Source organism: Cibotium barometz, chromosome 24 (assembly GCF_041138505.1).
Source record: "Cibotium barometz isolate CiBa-2024 chromosome 24, ASM4113850v1, whole genome shotgun sequence".
In the NCBI taxonomy this organism is placed as follows: domain Eukaryota; kingdom Viridiplantae; phylum Streptophyta; class Polypodiopsida; order Cyatheales; family Cibotiaceae; genus Cibotium; species Cibotium barometz.
The window spans coordinates 6,335,878-6,357,833 of NC_141069.1; the positions used below are offsets into that span (position 1 = coordinate 6,335,878).

Sequence of the window (21,956 nt, forward strand, 5' to 3'; positions counted from 1 at the left end):
TACAAAAACCTTGCGATGCCCAAAACGTGCCCGAATCACGCCGCGAACCCCGAAAGTGTTGTATACAACACACTACAGTATATACCTTCTTCTCCTAAGAGGGTATCTCAATCGGAGACAGAAAAACAGGGTCGTGGAGGAGGGAGACAGACTACTAGATCAAGTGTTAAGGAAGCTAGCTCTGATATCAATTGTTGGAATTAGGGTTAGGGTTGCAACAATGCACACACACAAGATAGAGAAGCTTGAGAGCACACAAAACTCACTAGATTAGAATAAACAAATGTGTGCCAGATACAAAAGATAAGTACACACCCCAAAATGAGTAGATAAGAGGGTGTACATACACATGGGGAAAAAAACCTCCTAGTGAGGAAAAAAGTGCCCCAGCGGTCTTAAGTGTGTTCACACACATCACTATCATATAATGCTACATGAACTTGGATCTTTACTTGAATAGAGATGTAGCCCTAATCTACTCCACATTGCAAAACATGCTATATTTTCAATGTTGGACTTGGATCTTGACTTAGATCCTGCTTATACATACCTATTTCTTAATGCATACAAAAGGTTACTAGCTGTCCTCCACTTTGTGCATGCTCTAATGCACACGAGGGTTTATCGATCTTGTTGCTTTAGAGCTTTTGTGGTGATTTAGTTGCCTTGGTTGGTGTTGCCTTTGGTCTTGGTTCTCTAGCTCATGGTCTTGGCTTGGGAACCTCTATATGTGAATGCCTTTATGTAGGGAAGTGATAGCAAGTTGGGTTCTAGTTGGTTAGGGCTTTCATGACCCCAAAAATTCATCTAAAGGGTCTTTTCTTGTGTTCATATTGTGTCCAACTTGTGTCCTAAGTTCTAACTATTGGTCCAAACTTGTGTCCTAACTATTGGTCCATGATCTTGGGCACCTATTGGGAACTGCCCTTTACTCTTCCTCCTACTTTGCCTAGAGTAGGAAGCATATGGGGGATGCACATGACATGCCATTGATGGAAACCCTCTTTGCCAAACAACCACTGATGAAAGCTGGTCTCATCATAAGATGTGTACCAACACATGCAAAGAATTAGATGGTGTCTCACATTGTTTTATTTTTCAGATTGTTATGCGACTCCCTTCTCCTCCCGGCTCCTCTCCTCTTTCAACTTGCAGTTGTGTCCCTGTGCAAGTGTACCCTCTTCCTCCCTGCCAGGACTTTCAGAAAGAGGAGGCTCCGTTGTACGAAAGTGGCACTCTTCAAAAATGTTGTGAACAACTTTTTGGGCTGTTTGATCTGGTAGCTCAGAAACTCATGCAAGATGGACGAATCAGGAGTACTTTTCATGGAGAATCATCTGCACTTGCAGGAGTTGCCTGCACCAGACAGATTACATGCTGTTCTGCATGAATGTGCTGGAAAGAAAGACTTGCGGACTGGCAGGAGAGTGCATTCACTTCTCATTACCCGTGGCATCAGTTCAGCGACGAGTATAGGGGACCATCTAGTCCGGCTTTTTATACTGTGTGGAAGCTTGCTGGAAGCAAATCTTGCCTTTACCAACATCACAAGTCCCAGTATTCAAACATGGCACGCAATCATCGCAGTGCATGCCAAGTTTCAGGAAAGCAAGAGGGCCATAGAATTGTTCTTTATAATGCAACAGGAGGGCCTGATACCAAACAAGTCCATATCTTTGTGCGTCTTGAAAGCATGTGGCAGTATGAGGGCTCTAAAACAGGGCAGAATAATGCATGCGGAACTTAGTAGCAGTGGTCTTGCATCGGATTTGGCGGTTGCAAGTGCACTTATAGATATGTATGCAAAATGTGGGAGCCTTGATAAGGCACAGGAGCTGTTTGAGGAGCTACGGTATCAGAATATTGTGTCGTATAATGCGATGATTTCAGCATATGCACAACATGGGTATGAGCTTTTAGCTCTGGAAACTTTTGAGAAAATGCAAGAAGAGGGCATCAAGCCAGATGAAGTTTCATACATGTCGGTTCTGAAAGCATGCAGCCGCACAGGAGCCATACTGCAGGGCAGGCAAATACATGATCAAGTCTTGAAGAGGGGGCTGGAATCAAATGTTGTAATAGGAAGCTCTGTCGTGGATATGTATTCTAAATCTGGGGGCTTGGAGGATGCCTGCAAGGTCTTTGATGAATTGGCAAATAAAGATATCATACTATGGTGCACAATGATAGCAGGATACACAGAAAATGGGAATGGTCATATGGCTTTTGAGCTTTTTGGGAAGATGCAGCAACAGGGGGTTAAGCCGGATAAGATTGCATTCTCTAGTATCCTGAAAGCTTGTGGCAACTCTGGAGCTTTAGAGCAGGCCAGGTTCTTACACGACCTGATCATTAGAAATTGTTTTGAATCAGATGTGGTTGTCAGGACTGCATTGATTGACACCTATGCTAAGTACGGGAGCATGGAAGAGGCACACAGGATCTTTGATAATTTCGGGAAGCGAAATGTGGTGTCATGGGGTGCCATGATTGCAGGATATGTGCAACTTGGACACGGTATCTCTGCTCTAGCCTTGTATGAGAAAATGCAACAAGAAGGCATCAGACCAAGTGCTATTGTGTTCTCATCCATCTTGAAGGCTTGTGGTGGTGTAGGAGCCTTACCTCAGGGCATGCTGATACATAGGCAACTCATAAGATCTGGCCTTGAGTCAGACACAGTAATTGCGAATAACCTGATTGATATGTATGCCAAGTGTGGGATTCTGGAGGATGCAAGGAGAGAATTTGACCGACTGTCAAATCATCGAGACGTAATGTCATGGGGGGCCATGATTGCAGGATATGCCCAGTATGGGAATGGTGACGCTGCACTTGAACTTTTCGGAAGAATGCAGCATCAGGGTGTCATTTCGGACAAGGTCACATTCCTAGCTGCCATGAAAGCATGTGGCAACGTAGGAGCTGTAGAGCAGGGGAGGCTGATTCACCACCAAATTGTCAAGAGTGAGCTTGCAAGCGATAGTTTGATAGGAAACACTCTGGTTGACATGTATGTCAAATGTTGGAGCCTGAAGGAGGCACTTAAATTGTTTGATAATCTAGTGCATCGAGATGTGGTTTCATGGAGCTCACTGATTGCCGGCTATGCTCAAAATGAGCAAGGCATTTTGGCTTTCGATCTTTTCGACAAAATGCTTGAAAACGGCATAACTGCAGACCGAGCTACGTTTCTTTCCTTATTGAAGGCTTGTTGCAACATCGGAACTGTAGGGCACGGCAGGCTGGCACATGACCACATCATAAAAAGTGGATTTCTCTCTGACATATATATTGGAAACAGGCTTGTTAACATGTATGCAAAATGTGGAGTCTTTGAGGAGGCAAACAAAGTGTTGAGCCAAATGCTGACTCGAGATGCTGTGTCATATGGCTCATTGATCGCGGGATACACATCACATGGACAAGGACATTATGCTCTAGAACTATTTGAGAGAATGCAACAGGAGGGCATAACACTAAACAAAGTAATTTTTTCATGTGCATTGAAAGCATGTGGCATCTATAAGGCCATTGGAAAGGGTATATTGATACATAATGAGGTTATGAAAAGTGGACTGGAAGTGGATATGGATATCGGGATTACCCTTGTTGACATGTACTCAAAATGTGGGAGCTTGGAGGAGGCATGCAATGTTTTTAACAGCTTACCATGCCAAAATGTGGTGTTATGGGGTGCGATGATTGCAGGTTATATTCAGCATGGCCATGGACTTCTTGCTCTTTTGCTCTTTGAGAAAATGCAGCTGGAAGGCATGCAGTCGAACGGGGTTATTCTCTCATCCATTTTGAAAGCTTGCGGCCTTGTAGGTGCAAGAGTGCAAGGCCAGGTGATACATGACCAGATCATCCGAAGTGGACTTGAACCAGATGCAGTCATTGGAAGTGGCCTTGTTGATATGTATGCCAAATGTGGGAGCTTAAAGGAGGGGTACAAGGTGCTCGACAAGTTGCCAAGCGGGGACACTGTGTCATGGGGTGCCATGATTGCAGGATGTGCTCAGTTGGGTAACTTCACTCTGGTCAAAGAGTGTCTCCAGAGCATGCAACAGCAAGGTTTACGGCCAGACGGGAGCACGTATAGTTGTATTCTTGCTGCCTGCAGTCGGGCAGGCCAAGTGGATGAAGGCCATAGGCAATTCATGTCTATGATGGAAGATAATACCATCGCACCCACTGCAATTCACTTCAACTGCATGGTGCACCTCCTTGGCTGTGCTGGGCACCTATATAAGGCTGAAGAACTACTCAAATGTATGCCGGTGGTACCAGACATTATTGGCCGGACATCTTTGCTTGCTGCCTGCATGTCATATGGAAACATGCATCTGGCAGGGCAGTCTTTTAAGCAAGTTATTTGTATGAATCCTAACATTGCTGTTGGCTATGTCCTCATGTCGAATGTTTATGCAAACTTGCATATGAGGAAGTACATTGACAAAGTGCAAGAGCAGAGAAAGTCTGCTGGTGCATGGAAGAAGCCTGGGATAGCCTGGATCGAGATCAATGATAAGATGCATGAGTTCATAGTAGGAGGAAGAGCTCATTCTCAAAGGGATACCATCCTTACCAAGCTAAAAATGCTGAAAAAGCCTATGAAAAGGGAAGGGCACGTGTCGCAATTAGACTTGGTTCTGGAGTCATTCTCAGAACAAGGCAAGGAGGAGGTTCCACATGGATACTCAGAAAGTGATGGTAAGATTTGAACCTTTCCTTTACACCTGTGGTTGGACAAGGACGTTTTCACGTGTTTCTTGGCACGTGGCCAGCCCTGCCAACCTCCACGTACCCTCACAAGCCCAGCATGGCCTCAACACCAACTGCATCAGGGGTTTACTTCAATAAGTGGAATCCAAGAGAGTCAAATTGAGCCAGCAACCAAACGCAGAGTTAGTTTTACAGAATGGGCGGCATTGAGAAGACTTTGGTCACTTCATTTTGATGGTACAGGTCGTCTCCATGAAACTGCTGACTTGATCAAGCAACTTGAGGATGCAGTCAGGGTGAACTGAAGGATGCTGGCCTGTTTTTGGGGTAAGTTTCTTACCACACAGCCTTTTGCTATTGTTGTGATGTGATAAGATGTGCATTTCTGATTCTTTGAATTTAATAGGCACCTTCAAACTGGCTCATGCCAACATTGTTGCCTCCAGTCTATGAAGGGATGGAAGTTTTGAGGATCTTTAACCTACATGGAAGTTCTTAAAGGTAACCTTTGTCGATTATTCAAGTAAAGAGTGGAAGGTAAAACCATTACTTGAGTTCAGAAGCTTGAGGCATGTTTTCCCCCCCGCTTTAACTGATTGTGACTGCTTGCAGTTATCATAAAGGTGGACATCAATGAAATTCCTTCACAGGTGGACATCAAGGAAATTCCTTCACAGGTGGACATCAAGGAAATCTACAAAGGTGGATACCAACTTTCATACTCTGTGCTCTATGTTTGTGTGTCAATCTCTGGGGCTAGACTCAAGATTGATCTCTACCCATGCATCTCTTTTATGCAAACGATCCCTGTTTGCAGGGTTGTGGTGTTGGAAAATATATCATCTCCAGAGGGTCTACATGTACCTTAGCATGCTTGTACTGGTCATTCCTATGGGGCCCTGCATTGCAGACATCATTTAGGATTTTTCTACCATTTTATGTTTTAGGCTTTTGATAGCATATTTATGCTTCACAACTGCTGTCGGCCTGCTACAGCTGGCCGACTAGCTCATATGGGACATGTATAAGGGATCACTCCCCTCTCATCATTTCCCATCTCATTCTTGCATATTTGCTGGAGGTCATTGGCTGTTGCAACAGTCTCTTATGCTTGTAAGCACCTACGGGCTTCCCTCATGCTCATTTTCAGCAATAATCAACTGTCCACAGCCTTCTACAGTTTGTGCTTTTGCCTACAACCTGTGTTTTCTCTTTCTTTCATGGTATCAAAGCTAAATGCTGACCTACAGGCAGGAAAGTGCTGCGTTTTCTGATTGGAGCAGAGGCTTCCTCAACTTTGCTGCGTTTTCTGCATCCGTACCCTGGGACTGCTGTGTTTTTGCTGTTGGACGCTGAGACCCTCCTCTAGGTGCTTAGGACAGGGTCATGAGAGATTTGCTTTCTCTATTTCTCTTTTCCCACCCACCCTCCCTCCCTTGCTCCCTTTCTTCTTTCTCTCCTCCTGCTGTGCACACTTGAGAGGAGGCTATTTGCTGTTTTTTACAGCCCTCTTGATTCATAGAAGGTTTCTTGTCAGAGGACATGGCTTCAAGAGATTTCTCTACTGCTGCTCCTCCTCCAATTGATATCGAGCACCTTCAGTGCTTGGATCCCTTGCTCTAGCTCCCCAGGTGGTACCTCTTCCCAATCTTTTTTCTTTGAGTTTCTCTCATCCAGTTCATGCTCCCACCCCTACCCATATACCATCCTACAATCCTCCTTGAGTTAGTGACTCCATGAAGCTTACAACCACCAACTATCATACTTGGTCTTTCTACACTCAGTTATTGATAGAAGGAGCCCGTGTGTGGATGTCCATCTCCACACCTCACTTGGTGGACCGTGCTTTGAGAAGCATATTGGATGCTCGGGCCTGTCTTATCATCATTCATTGCATGACTTCGTCTATACAGTTTATCTCTACACGGAGTAATGCTCATCAGATGTGGATGGAGATCCAATGGGAGAGTTTCGATAGTGAAGATTGCCAAACCGGAGTTATATCTGGAGAAGATTACAATCAATGAGTCAGATAACATGGTTGAGAAGATTGGAGAGTTCACCCGTATCAAGCTGCAGCTTGAGGAGTACGGGAGTCCAATCAACAATCCTATTCATAAACTTCTTGGTAAATCGCCTGCTTCCTTTGATTCTTTTAGGGATCATATGTACTTCCATGATCCTCTTCCCCCTTTTGAGGAAGTCGTGAGTTATCTCCACGACAAGTGCATGCTTCGCGGAAAAGTAAGTCAGAGTCTGCTTTTGTTGTCTCTGACAAGGGCAAAGGCAAAGGCGGAAAAGGAAACTCCAACAACAACAACAAAAGCAAAGACAAAGGCAAGGGTAAACAGGATTCAAAGGAGTCCAAGGACAAAAGCAATAAATGTGATTATTGTGGCAAGACAGGTCATACTGAGGCTCGCTGCTTTGCTTGCTGTGATAGCTCTTGAGTAGCCAAAGCCAAGTATAAAGCCCAGGATGCTTCCAAAGCATTTGACAAGGACAACACTAAAGACAAGAGCAAGGACAAAGTTTCAGAGGAGGGATTTGCCAAAGTAGCATACATGGCAATCATAGATTCATCCACTTTTTCATAGGATTCACTCCTAGTGATCATAGAGATGACTTCTCCAGAAGAGGTTAGTGACACACCTGAAGCGGTGGAATGGGTTGATGATAGTGGTGCTTCAGCCCACATGACTAATCAAGCCCATATTGTGGAGGACTACCAGACTCTCTTCTCTTCAGTTCGCATCGGCGACAACTCCTCGTTTCCTGTCACCGGTGTTGGTAATGTTTCTTTGGGTTCCTCTGCCACCTTACATGATGTTTTATATGTACCACGGATTTCCAAAAATCTGTTTTCAGTGTACAAAGTTTCTCAAAAGGGACTTGGTGTTTACTTTGATGATGAGTTCATTGAAGTTATCGACAAGAAGACTCTCTCGGTTGTTGCCAATAGAGTCCATGATGGGGGTCGCTACGAGATCACCAACTTTTCTTCCCAGATCCCTCACACTGACTCACATATTCATAAGCTTTTCTCCCCCTTGATGGCTTTGGATTCTGAGGCAGATACTTCTTTATGGCATTCTCGCTTCGGTCATGTACCCATTGCTGCCTTAGAGTTCCATTCTCAGCAGGTTGTCAGCGGACTACCTCAGCTCAGGCCTCTCACACATTTGCTCATCTTGCATGATGGGTAAGCATCATCGAAATGTATTTCCAGAGGAGGCTACTCATCGAGCAACCCGAAGACTAGGGCTTAAGCATACATGCTGATTTTGTTGGACCTATGGACGTTGAGTCTCTTGGAGGGGCTTGATATTTTCGTCTTCTTGTGGATGATTTCACTTGCAAAGTCTGGATATGTTTTCTGGCTCACAAGTCAGATGCTTTTGCCAGTTTCAGGACTTGGATCGCAATGGTGGAAAATTAGTATGGGGTTACAGTTTTATTTCTCTGGACTGATAATGGCGGCGAGTTTGTACCGCTTGATGACTTCCTTGCATCGAAGGGCATTCACCGATAGACAATAGTTCCTTACACTCAACAGAATGGAGTTGTGGAACGGAAGAACCAGACCATAAAAGAGATGGCTCGTGCTTTGTTGCATCATGCAGATCTCTCTCCTGCTTTCTGGGGTGAAGCTGTGGCTACCTCAGTTTATCTCATTAACCGCTCTCTCACAAAAGCGGTTGAGGAGATGACTCCGGAGGAGGCTTTTACAGGACACAAGCCTTATGTTTCTCACCTATGTGTTTTCGGTTGTGTTGCTTATGTGTATGTCCCAGATCAGAAGAGGACCACACTCGCACCGAAGTCAAAGAGGATGATCTTCACATGCTACAGTTTGAGATCCAAAGGGTACCGCTTCTGGGATCCGGAGGTTGATGACATCATCATTTCCTGTGATGTTCGATTTGATGAGAGCTTGTTTGGCATCGACTCCTCTCCACCCAATGCATCTTCCGACTTTCTGGATGATCCCCCGGCACATGTTAGTGATCTTATACCTCTTCCACGTCCAGCTCCTCCTCCTGCTGCTGTTGCAACTCTGATGCTAGCTGCTACTTTACAGCCACCAGTTCCTGTTGCACCAGTTTCCGCCGCTCTTAGTCCCTCTACGAGTCCTGCTTTGACACTCCGGGATTACCCCCACTAGTGCTTACTTCGTCACCTCTCCCAGCAACATCGGATGAGTTGCAGCTGAATCTTCTTGTTCACGCTTTGAGAGAAAGGCTGGCCTACCTCGGTGGGTTCAACAACTCTTTCGAGATTCTGGTCTCACTGATGCACAACTACATAACCAAATCTCTACCACCATCCTTGAACCTCGCCGTTCATCTCGGATTTCCACATCTCATCACAGAGTGAATTATGCTCTCATGAGTTCTCTCCAAGAGATTGATGAACTTGAGAGTCTAGAGGAGGCTCTTTCATAGCTGCAGTGGCGACAAGCCATGGAAGCAGAGATGTCCTCTATTGAGAGGAATCACACTTGGTCTTTGGTGCCACGGCCTTTATATCGTTGTGTGATTGGTGTGAAATGGATTTTCAAAGTCAAGTTTCATGCAGATGGTACTTTAGACAAGTACAAAGCCTGCCTTTTTGCTCGAGGAGGATATGCTTAGAAGGCAGGTGAAGACTTTGATGAGACATTCGCTCCTACAGCTAGGTATACCACCATCAGGATTGTTTTGGGTCTGGTTGCATACTTCAGATGGCCCGTGTTCCAGATGGATGTCAAATCCGCTTTTTTGAATGGAGATTTAGAGGAGGAAGTTTATGTTGAGCAGCCCGTGGTTTTGTGATTCATGGACAAGACATCCATGTGTATCTTCTGAAGAAGGCTCTTTATGGTCTCAAACAGGCACCCTGTGCCTAGTATCAGAAGATTGATGCCTTCTTGTTATCTCTTGGCTTTGAGAGGGCATATGCAGATATCAATCTCTATGTGCTTCTTTCTGATGGGGATATTTGTGTCATTATTTTGTATATTAATGACCTCATCCTTTCTGGCTCAGATGCTGAGTTGGTCACATAGGTTCAGTCTAAGCTTTCGGAGACATTTGAGATGAGTGATCTTGGCCTTCTTCATTATTTTCTTGGGCTGGAGGCTTGGTAGAAAGTTGATTGTATCTTCATTTCTCACAAGAAGTATGTGAAGAAGCTGCTCTCACTTTATGGGTTGTCCGATTGTACACCTCTCTCATGTCCCATGGATCCCAATGCCAAGTTATCCAAGGAGGATAATACACCCTAGGTGGATTCCACAAAGTACTGGTAGATTGTTGGCTCATTGCTTTACCTTGCCAACACCCGTCTAGATATCTCCTATGCTATGAGTGTTCTCAGCCAATTCTCATCAGCCGCTCGAAGGTCTCATTAGCAGGCAGCTTTGAGAGTTCTTCGTTATCTTCGAGTTATTTCAGATTATGGCATCACCTATTCCAGTGGTGCTGATTTGGTTGGTTTCACAGATTCTGATTGGGCAGGCTGCATTGATACTCATAGGTCTACATCCGGATATTGCTTCATGCTTAGTATTGGATTGGTTTCTTGAAAGTCTCAGAAGTAGAGAATAGTTTCTGCTTCTTCCACCGAGGTTGAGTACAAATTCTACCTTCTCTCCTCCAATGAGGCACTTTGGATTCATCAGATTCTGGAGCATTTGTGATGTGCCGACAGTTCCCTGATTACCATCTTGTCGGATTCTCAAAGTGCTATTGCTCTAGCTCAGAATCTTGTGATATGGGGACGATCCAAACATATTGAGGTGCATTGTCATTTTGTATGCGACTGGATCGAGCTGGGACTTCGTCGTCTGGTCTACTGTTTTACCAAGGACAATGTGGCTGATCTCTTCACCAAACCACGTCCGAGAGCTACTTTGGAGGTGTTACTTCAGCGTGTTGGTATTGGACTGCCCCTCTTGCGCTGAAGAGGAGGTGTTGGAAAATAAATCATCTCCAAAGGGTCTACATGTACCTTAGCATGCTTGTATTGGTCATTTCTATGAGGCCATGCATTGCAGACATCATTTAGGATTTTTCTACCATTTTATGAGTCTTTTTAAGGCTTTTTATAGCATATTTATGCTTCACGATTGTTGTCGGCCTGCAACAGCTGGCTGACTAGCTCATATGGGATATATATAAGGGATCACTCCCTTCTCATCATTTCCCATCTCATTCTTGCATATTTGCTAGAGGTCATTGGCTGTTGCAACAGTCTCTTATGCTTGTAAGCACCTACGGGCTTCCCTCGTGCTCATTTTCAGCAATAATCAACTGTCCACAACCTGTGTTTTCTCTTTCTTTCATGTGGATGACCTCTCATACTTGCACGATCCTACATGGCTGCAGAGGTTGCTTTAGCCCTGTCTTCTGCTCTAAGTAAAGGCAAAGATAGACAAGCAGGAGTTTCTCTTTTGCCAAACTGCAATCAGGTCTCCTTTATCATGCTAAAGGATTTTGCATTTTTCCTTGGCAGAGTTGCCTAGTGTGTGTTGGCTAAACTGCAATTAGGCTTCCTTTATCATGCGGAGATGAGGTTGTAAAGGATTTTACATTTTTTCCTTGGCAGAATTGGCTAGTGTGTATTGCAGTCTGCACCACTTAGAAGCTAGGGGCATATGTAGCAGTGGCAGTCTCTTCATTTTCTGGGTGGTGGGGCAAGTTGCACGTTTCAGCTTTTCTTAGTGTATTCTTGTGTGTGCTCTGAGCATCACCTGAGCTATTGTTTTTGCTCATGCAGGTTTTTTTTGCCTTGGGCATTGAGGAGGTGTATGTTTACCTGGAGAGACCAAAGGCAATTGGGTACTTCTGGCATGCAGTGAGGTTCAGGGGACTTCCCCTATGCGTGGAGTTGGAGCTGTTGCTGTGCAATGTGGAGGGTTGCCTTGCTACGAGCCAGGTGTGCTCGGTTAATTCTGTATTGCAACTTGACTTCTTACTGCTATTGCAGCTCCTTCCCTTTCCTAAGCTATGCTTGGTTGCCATAAACTTCTCCTCAGCCCTTGGTTGTCTGTTGGCACAAGAACTTTGAGATTCAGGTTGGGGGGACTGCCGTGATCGAAGTCACGTGTACGAGTAAGGTAGTGGGGGTGCTCATAGCACCCATGCAGACTCTAAAAAATAGCTCTAGCAATGCATTGGCTGTGATTCCTTCATTGTTAGTCTGGGTGGGGTGCTAAGGGGTAGGTTACTTGCCATTGATTATGTTGGTTTTCAGATTGTACTCGAGCTTCACTCTTGCTGGCATCAGCACAGCAGGTTGCCCCACTTGTGAGGGGCCGCAGGCTTCCAGCCAAAGTACTGACAAATGAGCATATTCACCATGGTGCGGTCATGGTGATTCACACTGTTTGGGAGGCTGACGTGCAGCAGGTTTCCCTGCTGTCTTCATTGAGTGTTGGCCGTTAGGAAGGGTGCAGATAGAAATGTCCAAATAAGAGCTCATGAAGATCAATTGTGTGACTTTCACGTGTTCCAAGCAACACTCAAGGACTTGGAGCGAAAGAATGTACTACATTATTTCTTTACGAGCACGCTTCCAGCCAACGTATTGACAATTGAGCATATTCACCATTCCCCACAGATTTGTTGGAGGCAGCTTTACCGATGAGAAGACGATTTTTTTTTTGTCTTTTCATTTTTCCGAAACTGTTGGCTTTCTGTATTCTAGAAAAACCATGGAGATTCCGAAACTTTTTGATCGTTCGTATTTTAATGCGTTTGGGGTAAATTAAAAATTTTAATTTTTTTTGGAAAATTAGCAAAGATTATTTTAAATTTTTGAAAAATGTGGAGTTGGTGATTGACATGTGGTGTGTCCATTCGGGCACGCGTGATCATTCAAATTTCTTAAAAAATATATTTTTTGATTCAGAAAATTAAAAAATTCATTAAAATTGTAAAATTTCATTGGATTTGAGAATTGTTGGACGGAATTAAAAATTTCGTGAACGAGACTTAGGAAAAATTAAGAATTTTTTAGAAATTATTTTTAAAAATATTAAAAATTGATATTTTTTAAAATATCAATGGTATTTTGACAAATCTATTTGCTAATTTTTTTTTTAAAAAAAATAGGTTTGGAATGCTATGAGATAGGTTTGGTGGAATTCGAAATTATCGTATTTTGAGGTCTTATAAAATTAAAATTTTTTTAAAAAAAATCATGATAATTTTTTTTGAGAATTTAATATTTTAGAGGGTTATTTAATATTGAAGTACGTTTTCTTGTGCTGACATTAGATAAATGTGGATTATTTATATATTATTAATATAATTATATCTCGTATTAATAATTATTTATGTTTGGATTAGTTTTAAACAATATTTTCATGATTTTTTACCATTGTTTAGCTATTCTTTTTGGACATGTTCTTTAATTTTTTCAATATGATGGCTATAATCTGTATTCAAAGTGTCACACTTTTGACACTTTTTCATGATAATTTATTTTGCACTTGTTTAAGTGTGGTCTGTACTTAATTTCTTAAGCTTAAAATAAATTCTATCATGGGTTAGTTGATCTGTTTGTTTTGGTGGATTTTATTGGATGTTTTTCAAGTTTTATATGGACTTATCACAGGTGTTGACTAGATTACTAGTGTGGAGTTTTTTAATGAGTGTTACACATGTGTTTCACTTTCTTACTTTGGAGTTTTGCTTGAACGAGACAACGTTTATAAACTTCGGATTGATGAGTTAGTCACTAATTTTAATGCTTCTTTTGGCATTATTAATGATCATTAGATGGCATGCATTGATTTTTATGATCAACTATGGGTTTTATGGATTCGAGGAGTTTCTATACGGTCATCTTATTCCTTTTATACATGATTTTATTGATATTTCTTACTGCAGTGCCTAGCTTGAGAGGAGGGGGAGATAGGGGTAGGGACAGATGCCATCTAGTATAGATAAATCAATGAGATTCGATTAGGCTTTGACAGGGAAGCCATATCGAAGTAGTAAGCTCTAGGTTGTGAGTGTGGCTTAAAGAGGGTGGAAGGGAAGCTCATAGAGATCATGAGGGCGTTGAAAAGTGACCAACCCCTGGAAGAAAAAATGGAGAATGAGAGTTAGGCTATCTATGGGGAGCTTGGATAGAGTATATGTATACTGTTGGCGGGAGAGGGACTCTTCTATATAGATATCGTGCTGGAAAGGTTAAGGCGGATGGCTCAGAACTGTAGATCAAGGAGCTGAAGAGGGGTTTGAGGGGGGAATGCCAAAATGGGGAGCTTGGTGGTGGTCTCCATGAGTGCATTCACCTTGTGGTTGACTGAGTTGGACGAAGGAGCCGATGGAGTGGATGGCGGCTGGGTAGCTTGGGCCTTACCATCTCCGAGTTGCTCATGCAAGCGATAGATGGTGGCCTTTGTTAAATTGCAGTGCTTTGCAAAATCCGCGGTGGTACGGGCAAGAGTATCCTCTGCTGTATGAGCTTGGCTCATGGCCTCTTGATGTAGTCCTTCAATGACTGTGAGCTCTTTGTGGACTGTTGTTGCTGTCGTTGCATGGGCTTGGTTGACGTGTTGCATGGGCTTGGTTGACGTGTTGCTAGAGCTCAGTAATTCTGTTGATAGTTGTGCCTAGCTGCTCTGTTTGTTAGTTGAACTTCTTTTGCAGCTCCATGAACTATACATTGGTCTGGTATAACTCTTCAGACACCACTCTCTCTTGGGCTTTAGCTAATAACATTTTCCTCTGTGAAAGTTGTGCCACTTCTTACTGTCAGGAGATGTAGTCTATCATTTGTTGGATTAGCTCCCGTGCCATGTTGGCAAAGTCGTGGTGGGCAAAGTTAGACACATCTCCGTGGGCCGCATGGATACTCTATGTAATTGTGGCTGGAGCTGAAATTGCCTGTGCGAGCCCAACGGAGAGTGTTGACTGTGTTCTAGGTGTCATTGGGGGATGAAGGCCCGGTCTTATCACGAGGAGGCATCTCCGTGAATCTGTCAGGGAGTGGGGTCTCGTATAAACTCTGGTTAAGAAAATCCTGCCTTTGACGCTCCTCTTCCTCTTCTGCGATCTTCTTAGTGACTTCTACAGCTGAAGTGACAATAACATCTTCTTGTGTGGGTGTGGGGCTTGGAGGTGATTGAGGTTGTTCTGTAGGGGAGGGTTCATGGTGGGGCCTCTTGGCCGATGGGAAAATAAGAGAGGTGGATGGAGGTTATAAAGAAGAATTGGCGGCATCCCGTCTGCTCAGCTGCATTGTCCATGACAACTCTTCCCATTCGAACGTGTAGTAGAGGACCCTGGTGAGTAATGTTGCTAACGCCAACTTGCCTTGGGGGTTGGATCAGACTGCACGGAGCTCTCGGAAGAGGTAGTCCGCCCAATTGACCTGTTGCCCCTGGTGCACACGAGCCAAGGTTGTTAAATCGTACTTGTTGAACCTGTCAATCCACCTTATGGTGAGGAGAAACTGCAGAGCGCGTGCTCGCATCACAAGGTCGTCTTGGGTAATGTTTCCCCACTCAACTCCATCTTTGTTAGCATTCCCCCTGTACATGCCAATGGTGAGCTTAAGGATGTTGATTAGCCGTACATATGGTTGCTCCATATGGAGGAGCGCAAGTGCCTCTCATACAAGCCCTACGCCGCTGAGTTGGACTGAATGCCTGCGGCCCTCGATATCCAAGATAACACCTGTGTGTTGATTTGCATCATAAGATTCAGTGAAGTATAAGGCATTATACAAGTCTTGTCCCCAAGACTCTAGGGTGGGTAGTCGGCCCACCCAACCCAAGCTGCTCCAATTTTTGTACCACTGCTGGGTCAGCTCTGCGAGACAGCTCCATATCAGGAATCGATGTAGTGAAGGAGCTTGTGCTTAACTTTACAGTGATTCTTCATAAGGGAATGGATAGTGTGTCCATTAACCTGCTTCATCAGAGCTTCGCCCAGGTGGGAGAGCTGGTGGGGTGCTTTGCGTACTCAAAGCGGCCACTGGTAGGCCTCTTTCTCCTCAAAAGGAAGTATGGTGGAGCACCTCCAGGGAGGAATCGGAAGCTTCTGACATCTTGAATGTTGGCTGTGAGCATAAGGGCTTGGGAAAAATTTTTGCAAGGGTTTGGCTAGGCTGAGAGTGAAAAGTGAGGAAATGGAAGGAGTGGGCTCATATTTATAACCATGTGAAGAAGACACGGTCGTGGTATGTTCAACGAACAGGCGTGTGCGACTATAAGGGTACGAGCATGGCAACTCAGACTGTGAGCGAATGGGCATGACAAGAGGATTGAACGACCGTGGGCAAGTTGAGCAAATGGCCGTGGGCTCGCGGGACTGGTTGGAATGGTCGGGGGCTTTTGAATAGGGAGTCGGTATACGACTGTAGTGTGCGAGAGGGAACGACCGTTCCAAACTAGGAACGTCTGTGTAGTAAGTCAGACTTTGAGAAGGGAACGACCGTGCGAAACTTAGAACGGCCGTGGGCTTTGTGGTTAAGGGAGGAACGACCGTGGCACTTCGAATTGTGAGAAAGGAACGGTCATGGTGGCAAGGTTTTTTTTTTTGGTGTGTACCCTTTAATAGGTTTTGTACACAGAGGCTATGCTGCCAACATCCCATCGCGGGTTTTGTACTGACTGCGTGCCCAGTGTGCCAAAGAAAGGAGTTTATGCCAATAAGGTAATGGCGAAGTAGGTGGTGGCACATCCTGAAGAGATTTCGATGTGGGTGGCAATGGAGCAGTTGGGATAGAGGAAGTTGAAGGGAGTTTTGCGGTCCTATTGAGTATGTGAATGATAGGCGGAGGAATTGTTGATCTTGAAGGTATATCTGTAAGGAAGTTCATTGGCAATAGCTTGGGGGTGATTGTGTCACATAGGACTTTCTGCTTCCCTTTGTCTTGAGTAATCTTGACTGCAGATGTTGCCTTGGGTACCCACACGGAGGAGAGATTTTGGGATCCACCGAAGGGTTGAGTGCATGGATTTAGGGTTTGGTCGAGGTTCAGAACGCCTAGGAGAGCGCATAGGTTTGCGTCAATCCTGTATCATGTAGGCTTGAGGTTGGCAAATGTGGAGCCTACATTAGGAACAAGAAGCTCTAGATGCCTGTTTGGTGAGGGGGATGGTGGGACCTTCTGGGGATCCACAATGGAGATGCTCCCTCATAGTAGCCTTGTCTTGCAAGAAGTTGCTTGGGCACCCAGTGGTGGTGAGATATCGAACCCTGTGAAGATTTGTTAGTATGGTTAGCAGTGTAAGTTTGGTTAGTGTGATGTGGTAAGACAATTGCTTGTGATTTGGCCATGTGAGAGTGCGTTGCCACTGTGCATGGTGGTGGTGTGGGTGTGAGAGGTATTGATGTGGATGGCATGTTGAGCGACCTCTTTTTTGGGGGAACAGAGTGATAAGGATAAGGTGTTGGGGTACTTGTGGGTGGTGGAAGTGGGAGTTCTTGGCATGGGGAAGCAACGGGAACTGGCTCTTCATCTGTCATTAAAACGGCAACATGGCTAGAAGCCAATTGTAGGGTGGCCGTCCGTGCATCCCAATTGATGTTGCATCTGTTATGGCCCATCCAGGCCTTGCTAAGGAGGATCTCTTCACGCATAGTTCTTGTAAGCCATCACATAAAACTTCCCTTCCAAAAGGGATTATTTCCAATGTGGAACAAAAGTGTGATTGTGTGAATGCAATGAATATGCTATGAGGCAATCGTGGTGACAACAACAGGTGTTTCTTTCAATGTGGGTTCCCCAAGGGAACACCATGTTTCACAAGACAGTAAATTGTAATTAGTCCCTGTATCAACAAGAGCTAATTTTTGGACAAAGCTAGTTAGTGTGGTCATTTCTAACCATAACTGAGCTGGCTTCACCTCCTAGTCTTCTTCTGCTAAGTCAATTACTTGGGCCATGTTGACCATGATATGCTTTTGCTTTAGCTTGGCTTGCCTCACTTTGGCCTCTTCTTGTGCAATTTTTTTCATATCCTCATGGTCTTGTTTTCATTGTTTTTTTATTAAGGATGGCTTTCAAGGTGGCCACAGTGAGAGGGCCATAGTAGCATTTAAGTTTGCTACCATTGAAGTAACCAGCCATCTCAACACCATCAAGTGTTTCAATGCGCACAATGTTGTGATCTCAGAGACTACGAAATATCATAAGCCCCTAAGCTTGAGATTTTTCTTATGTGTTTAGTGCTGAATAAGAGGACCATGTCACCCTCATTCATATGTTTGTCCTTGAGCGGACCATCAAACCATTGTTTACACCTAAGCTTCTCTACGATCATGCTTTAGATTGCAAAGAGGCGGGTTTCATCAAGCTTTTCAAGCTCAAACAGGTGACAACTTAAGGCATTTTCGATGCGTTTTTCGTGCACCACGACACGGACTTGGGACTAAGAACTCCATGGGCATGATTACTTTAGTACTGTAGGTTAAATTGAAAGGGATAGCATTGGTTGCTGCTTTGTACGAAGTTCTAGAGGCCCAAAGTGCAGCCGACAACTTTTGTTCCCAATCGTTGTTGCGGGCCTCCACTGTTTTGGTGAGAATGGCACACAGGGTTTTGTTTGTGCTTTCGGCTTGGCCATTCGCTTGAGGATAATAAGGGGAGGATTTTCTATGGGTGACAAGGAACTCTTGCAAGAGGAATCTGATTCTCTCGTTAATGAAATGCGTTCTATTGTCGCTGACAAGCTCACGAGGACAACCAAAGGGTGTGATTACAGACTCATAGAGAAATTTAACCGTCGATCAGGCATCATCTTTGCGGGTTGCACGAGATTCTATCCACTTGGTGCAGTAGTCCGTGGTAACAATTATATATTTGGCTTGAGTGTATTTGACTGCTGGACTGATGGGTCTTACGAAGTCTATGCTCCATTTCTCAAATGGTTGTAAGGACACAATGGAGTTCAGGGCATGTGATTCTTGAAACGAGGAATTGCTACGCATTGGCATTCATCACATCGTTTGACATACTCAGCAGCGTCAGCTTACCACCATAACCCAGTTGTGAGAACCTTACGAGCAGTGATGTCGGCCACAAAGTGCCCGCCTAGCACAGGCAGAGTGAGTCTATTCAAGGAGGAAGACATACTCGTTTTCTCTAACACGTCTTAGGATTTTGTCCTTGCGCTGCTTGTAAAGTTGACGCACGATAAGCTGGTAAGGAGCCACTTTTTATTAAATGACGGGCATGGTCCTTGTTGAGGAGAGGATCAATTGGTAAGTCATTGGCTAAGAAGTGAGCCACTTTTTCACTCCATTTTGGAATTAAGCAAAGTTGGAACAGGGTGGCGTCTGGTAAATCATCGTTTACTTTCACTGGCTGTTCGCCATTGGGGATCCTTGACATGTGGTATGTAAGAACATGTTGAGAGCCTTTCCTCACCGTAACGGTGAAATCAAACTCCAACAAGACAAGCAGCCACCTGGCGATTCTTCCTGTCATACTATAGGGCTTATTGACCAAGTACAAGAGGGCTTGATGGTCTACAAAGAAGATAAAATTGGTTGCCAAAAGATAATGGCGGAACTTCTTAACCGTGTAAAGCATCGTTAATCCTTCTCTCTCAGTTGTGGTGTAATTTCTCTTAACTTCATTGAGTTGGTGGCTGGCAAAATTGATGTGGGGAAGTCCATCTTGTGTTTGCCTGGTTGGTGGGCCAGCACGCATCCTATGGCAAATGCTCAGGCGTCAATATGGACATGGAAGATGAGATCCTAGTTGAGGGATCTAAGGATTGGAGCGCTTGCCAAGACGTGTCCCATGAAGCATTGGACACCCTTGAAGTTGGCAGGTGGGAGCAACTTGAGAATGAGCCGCACCTTGTTGTCTGTCAATCGATATTTCTTGTTTGGAGACAACGTGTCCCAGGATCACTCCGTGTCGAACCCAGAATTGGCATTTAAGAGGGTTCAATGAGATGCGGTATAGTCTGCATTGCTCTAGCACCTTGTGTAAACATGTGAGGTGCTCCTTCCAGGAAGAATTAACACAAAGGTCATCCATGAATTTTCGGACATATTCCCTATAAGATGTACACATTAAGCGTTGGAAGGTTCTGGGGGCATTGGTTAACCCAAAGGGCATGACTCTGTATGCGTATGTATCCCATTCAGTAGCGAAAGCAGTTTTGTACTGGTCCTTGGGATCAATCAACACCTGGTTGTATCTTGAGAATCCATCTAGGAAGTTGTAAGCTTCCTTTCCCGCTACTCTCTCTAGTACATGTTATGTTCAGTGTGAATGGTAAAGGATAGTGATCGCTTATGGTGGCGGCATTGACCTTTTTAAGGTCAATGCATATCCTGACTTTTTCATTTTTCATGGGCACTATCACGATTGGTGATACCCACTCTGTATGGTCAATTTCATAAATGAATCTGGCATCGATAAGTCTTTCAATCTCTTCGCGGAACATCTTGGAATATTTGGGGTTCATTGGGTAAGCTCGTTGTTTGACTAGCCTAGCTCCATCAACCATGGGAATGGTATTCCGGACCACTTCTAGGGGTACACCCTTCATATCCGTGTGCTTCCAAGTGAAGCAATCATGGAATTCAGTCAAGAAAGCAATGAGCTCGAATTCTTCTTCCTTTGAAAGGCCTTTTGCAACGAATACGGGCCTCGGCTCTTCACCCGAGCCTGCCAAGTTCACTTCCTTAACCTTGGCTGGTGGACCGTCATATGAGGTCCCAGGTTGCCCACTATATTAGATCTTTGAGCCGAATCGTATTGAACAAAGTGGTCGGCCATTTGAAAGGTCTTAAAGTGCTTGGGCACCTGTTGTGTTTATTCAGCTTTAGTACTTTCCTTGTCAATTAGCCTCCGTACAGAGTGGCAAAGCTTTTCACGGACTGGTTCTGATGAATTGGTTCAACTGGCTATTGGACAGTAGTGTGGACCATAAGAGAACTGTTTGCAAACTCTTTTTTCCATATTTCATTGAAATGCTCATGTGCTTACACGGCACCCACATATTTCAACCAATGGGTTTCAGAATTGTCTGGGAAGATATACCTCTTTGGTCTAGGGAATCCTTCGGGCCTGTGAGTTTTATGGGAGCGTGCACTCCTTGATGGCTTGGCTCGAACAACATGTTCAAGCTCTTGCATGGCTATATTGGGTAGATATGTTAAAACTAAGCATATATAATGATGTAAGCTCTTGCCCATCTGCTATGGTAAATCTTGTACCAGGTTTTCTAGGCTAGATGTCGAGGTGTAGCGAGGATATGCATCCAGTTCTCAGAGTCTTTCAGCTCTGGAAGTGGTGAGCAATCCTCACTCTCCCTTTCATCTTCCAGTGTTTCATGGCATGTCTGGCATAGATGAACTTTACTAGTTCGTGTAGTTGTGAAACTGAGTCCTCTGCAAAGGGTCTGTCGCTCATGGAGTGTACTTTTCACGTGTGTAGATTGATCTTGGAGGTAAGATCTTTTCTCCGAATGTAGATGTGGTCAGTATCCCAATCATGGATCATCTTGGACTCTCACATAAAGGGTCTGCCAAGGATGCATTCATATGAAACTGGCTGGATGTCTAAAATTCATATGAAACTGGTTGGATGTCTAAAATTCATATGAAACTGGCTGGATGTCTAAAATTCATACCACAAAAGTACGGCAGTAGGTGGTTCCCAGAATCTTAATTTTAAGATTCCTTAGTAGATCAATGGGTCTAGCGGTGGCTCCATCAGTGAGTTTAACCAACAATCGAGTGTTATCATCCAAGGTAGGTGCTCCCCATTTTTCCCAGCATTGTTTTGTCACAATGCTCACTCCGGCTTTTCCATCCAAGATTGTAGTAACTTGGTGGTCGTTGCGAAAGTTATCGACAAGGCCACATTAAGTTCATCGCCTTCAAAGTATTGTCCGAGCTTGTTCACTCGAACAGTAGGAGTCTCTTTTACCTTAAGGGGCATGTGGAATTCTTCTTCCCCAGATTCATTAAAGCTATCAGGCTCCATGGTTTCGTGCATGCCTGCCCTGAGATGTCCCTCCATTCAGTCTTTAGGTCGTTCCATAGGCTTGGTTTACCTTGGAGCAAGGTGCCGATAGGAATTTGGACCTAAGGATGTTGAAATATACAAGTGAATAGGGTGTGCGGGAACAAGCCCTTAGTAAGAGGCTATAAAAGAGAATCTGTAAATGTGAGAGAACTTGTGAAAAGGTGAGAAGAATCTACTGGGAGAGAATAAAGGGTAGCATGAGAAGATTTAGGAAGTGTGGAGATATTCTGGAA

General features: G+C 44.4%; 1 protein-coding gene and 1 long non-coding RNA gene across 2 annotated transcripts; both read left to right on the forward strand.

The window, feature by feature from the left end:
- Positions 1 to 987: 987 nt before the first annotated feature.
- On the forward strand, positions 988 to 12,504 carry LOC147624844 (pentatricopeptide repeat-containing protein At5g27110-like). The gene is made up of 4 exons (XM_086818072.1): positions 988 to 5,055; positions 5,135 to 5,229; positions 5,341 to 5,430; positions 11,488 to 12,504. The coding sequence occupies exon 1, from the start codon at positions 1,302 to 1,304 to the stop codon at positions 4,725 to 4,727; it is 3,426 nt and encodes a 1,141-aa protein (XP_086674198.1). The 5' UTR covers positions 988 to 1,301; the 3' UTR covers positions 4,728 to 5,055; positions 5,135 to 5,229; positions 5,341 to 5,430; positions 11,488 to 12,504.
- On the forward strand, positions 11,515 to 12,504 carry LOC147624845 (uncharacterized). Its single transcript, XR_015268860.1, has 2 exons — positions 11,515 to 11,646; positions 11,965 to 12,504. It is a non-coding gene; the product is annotated as an uncharacterized LOC147624845 (long non-coding RNA).
- Positions 12,505 to 21,956: the final 9,452 nt, after the last annotated feature.

What these genes read in the sequence shown, in the direction of transcription:
- LOC147624844 (XM_086818072.1), top strand. Translation starts at nt 1,302, where the DNA reads ATGGACGAATCAGGAGTACTTTTCATGGAGAATCATCTGCACTTGCAG.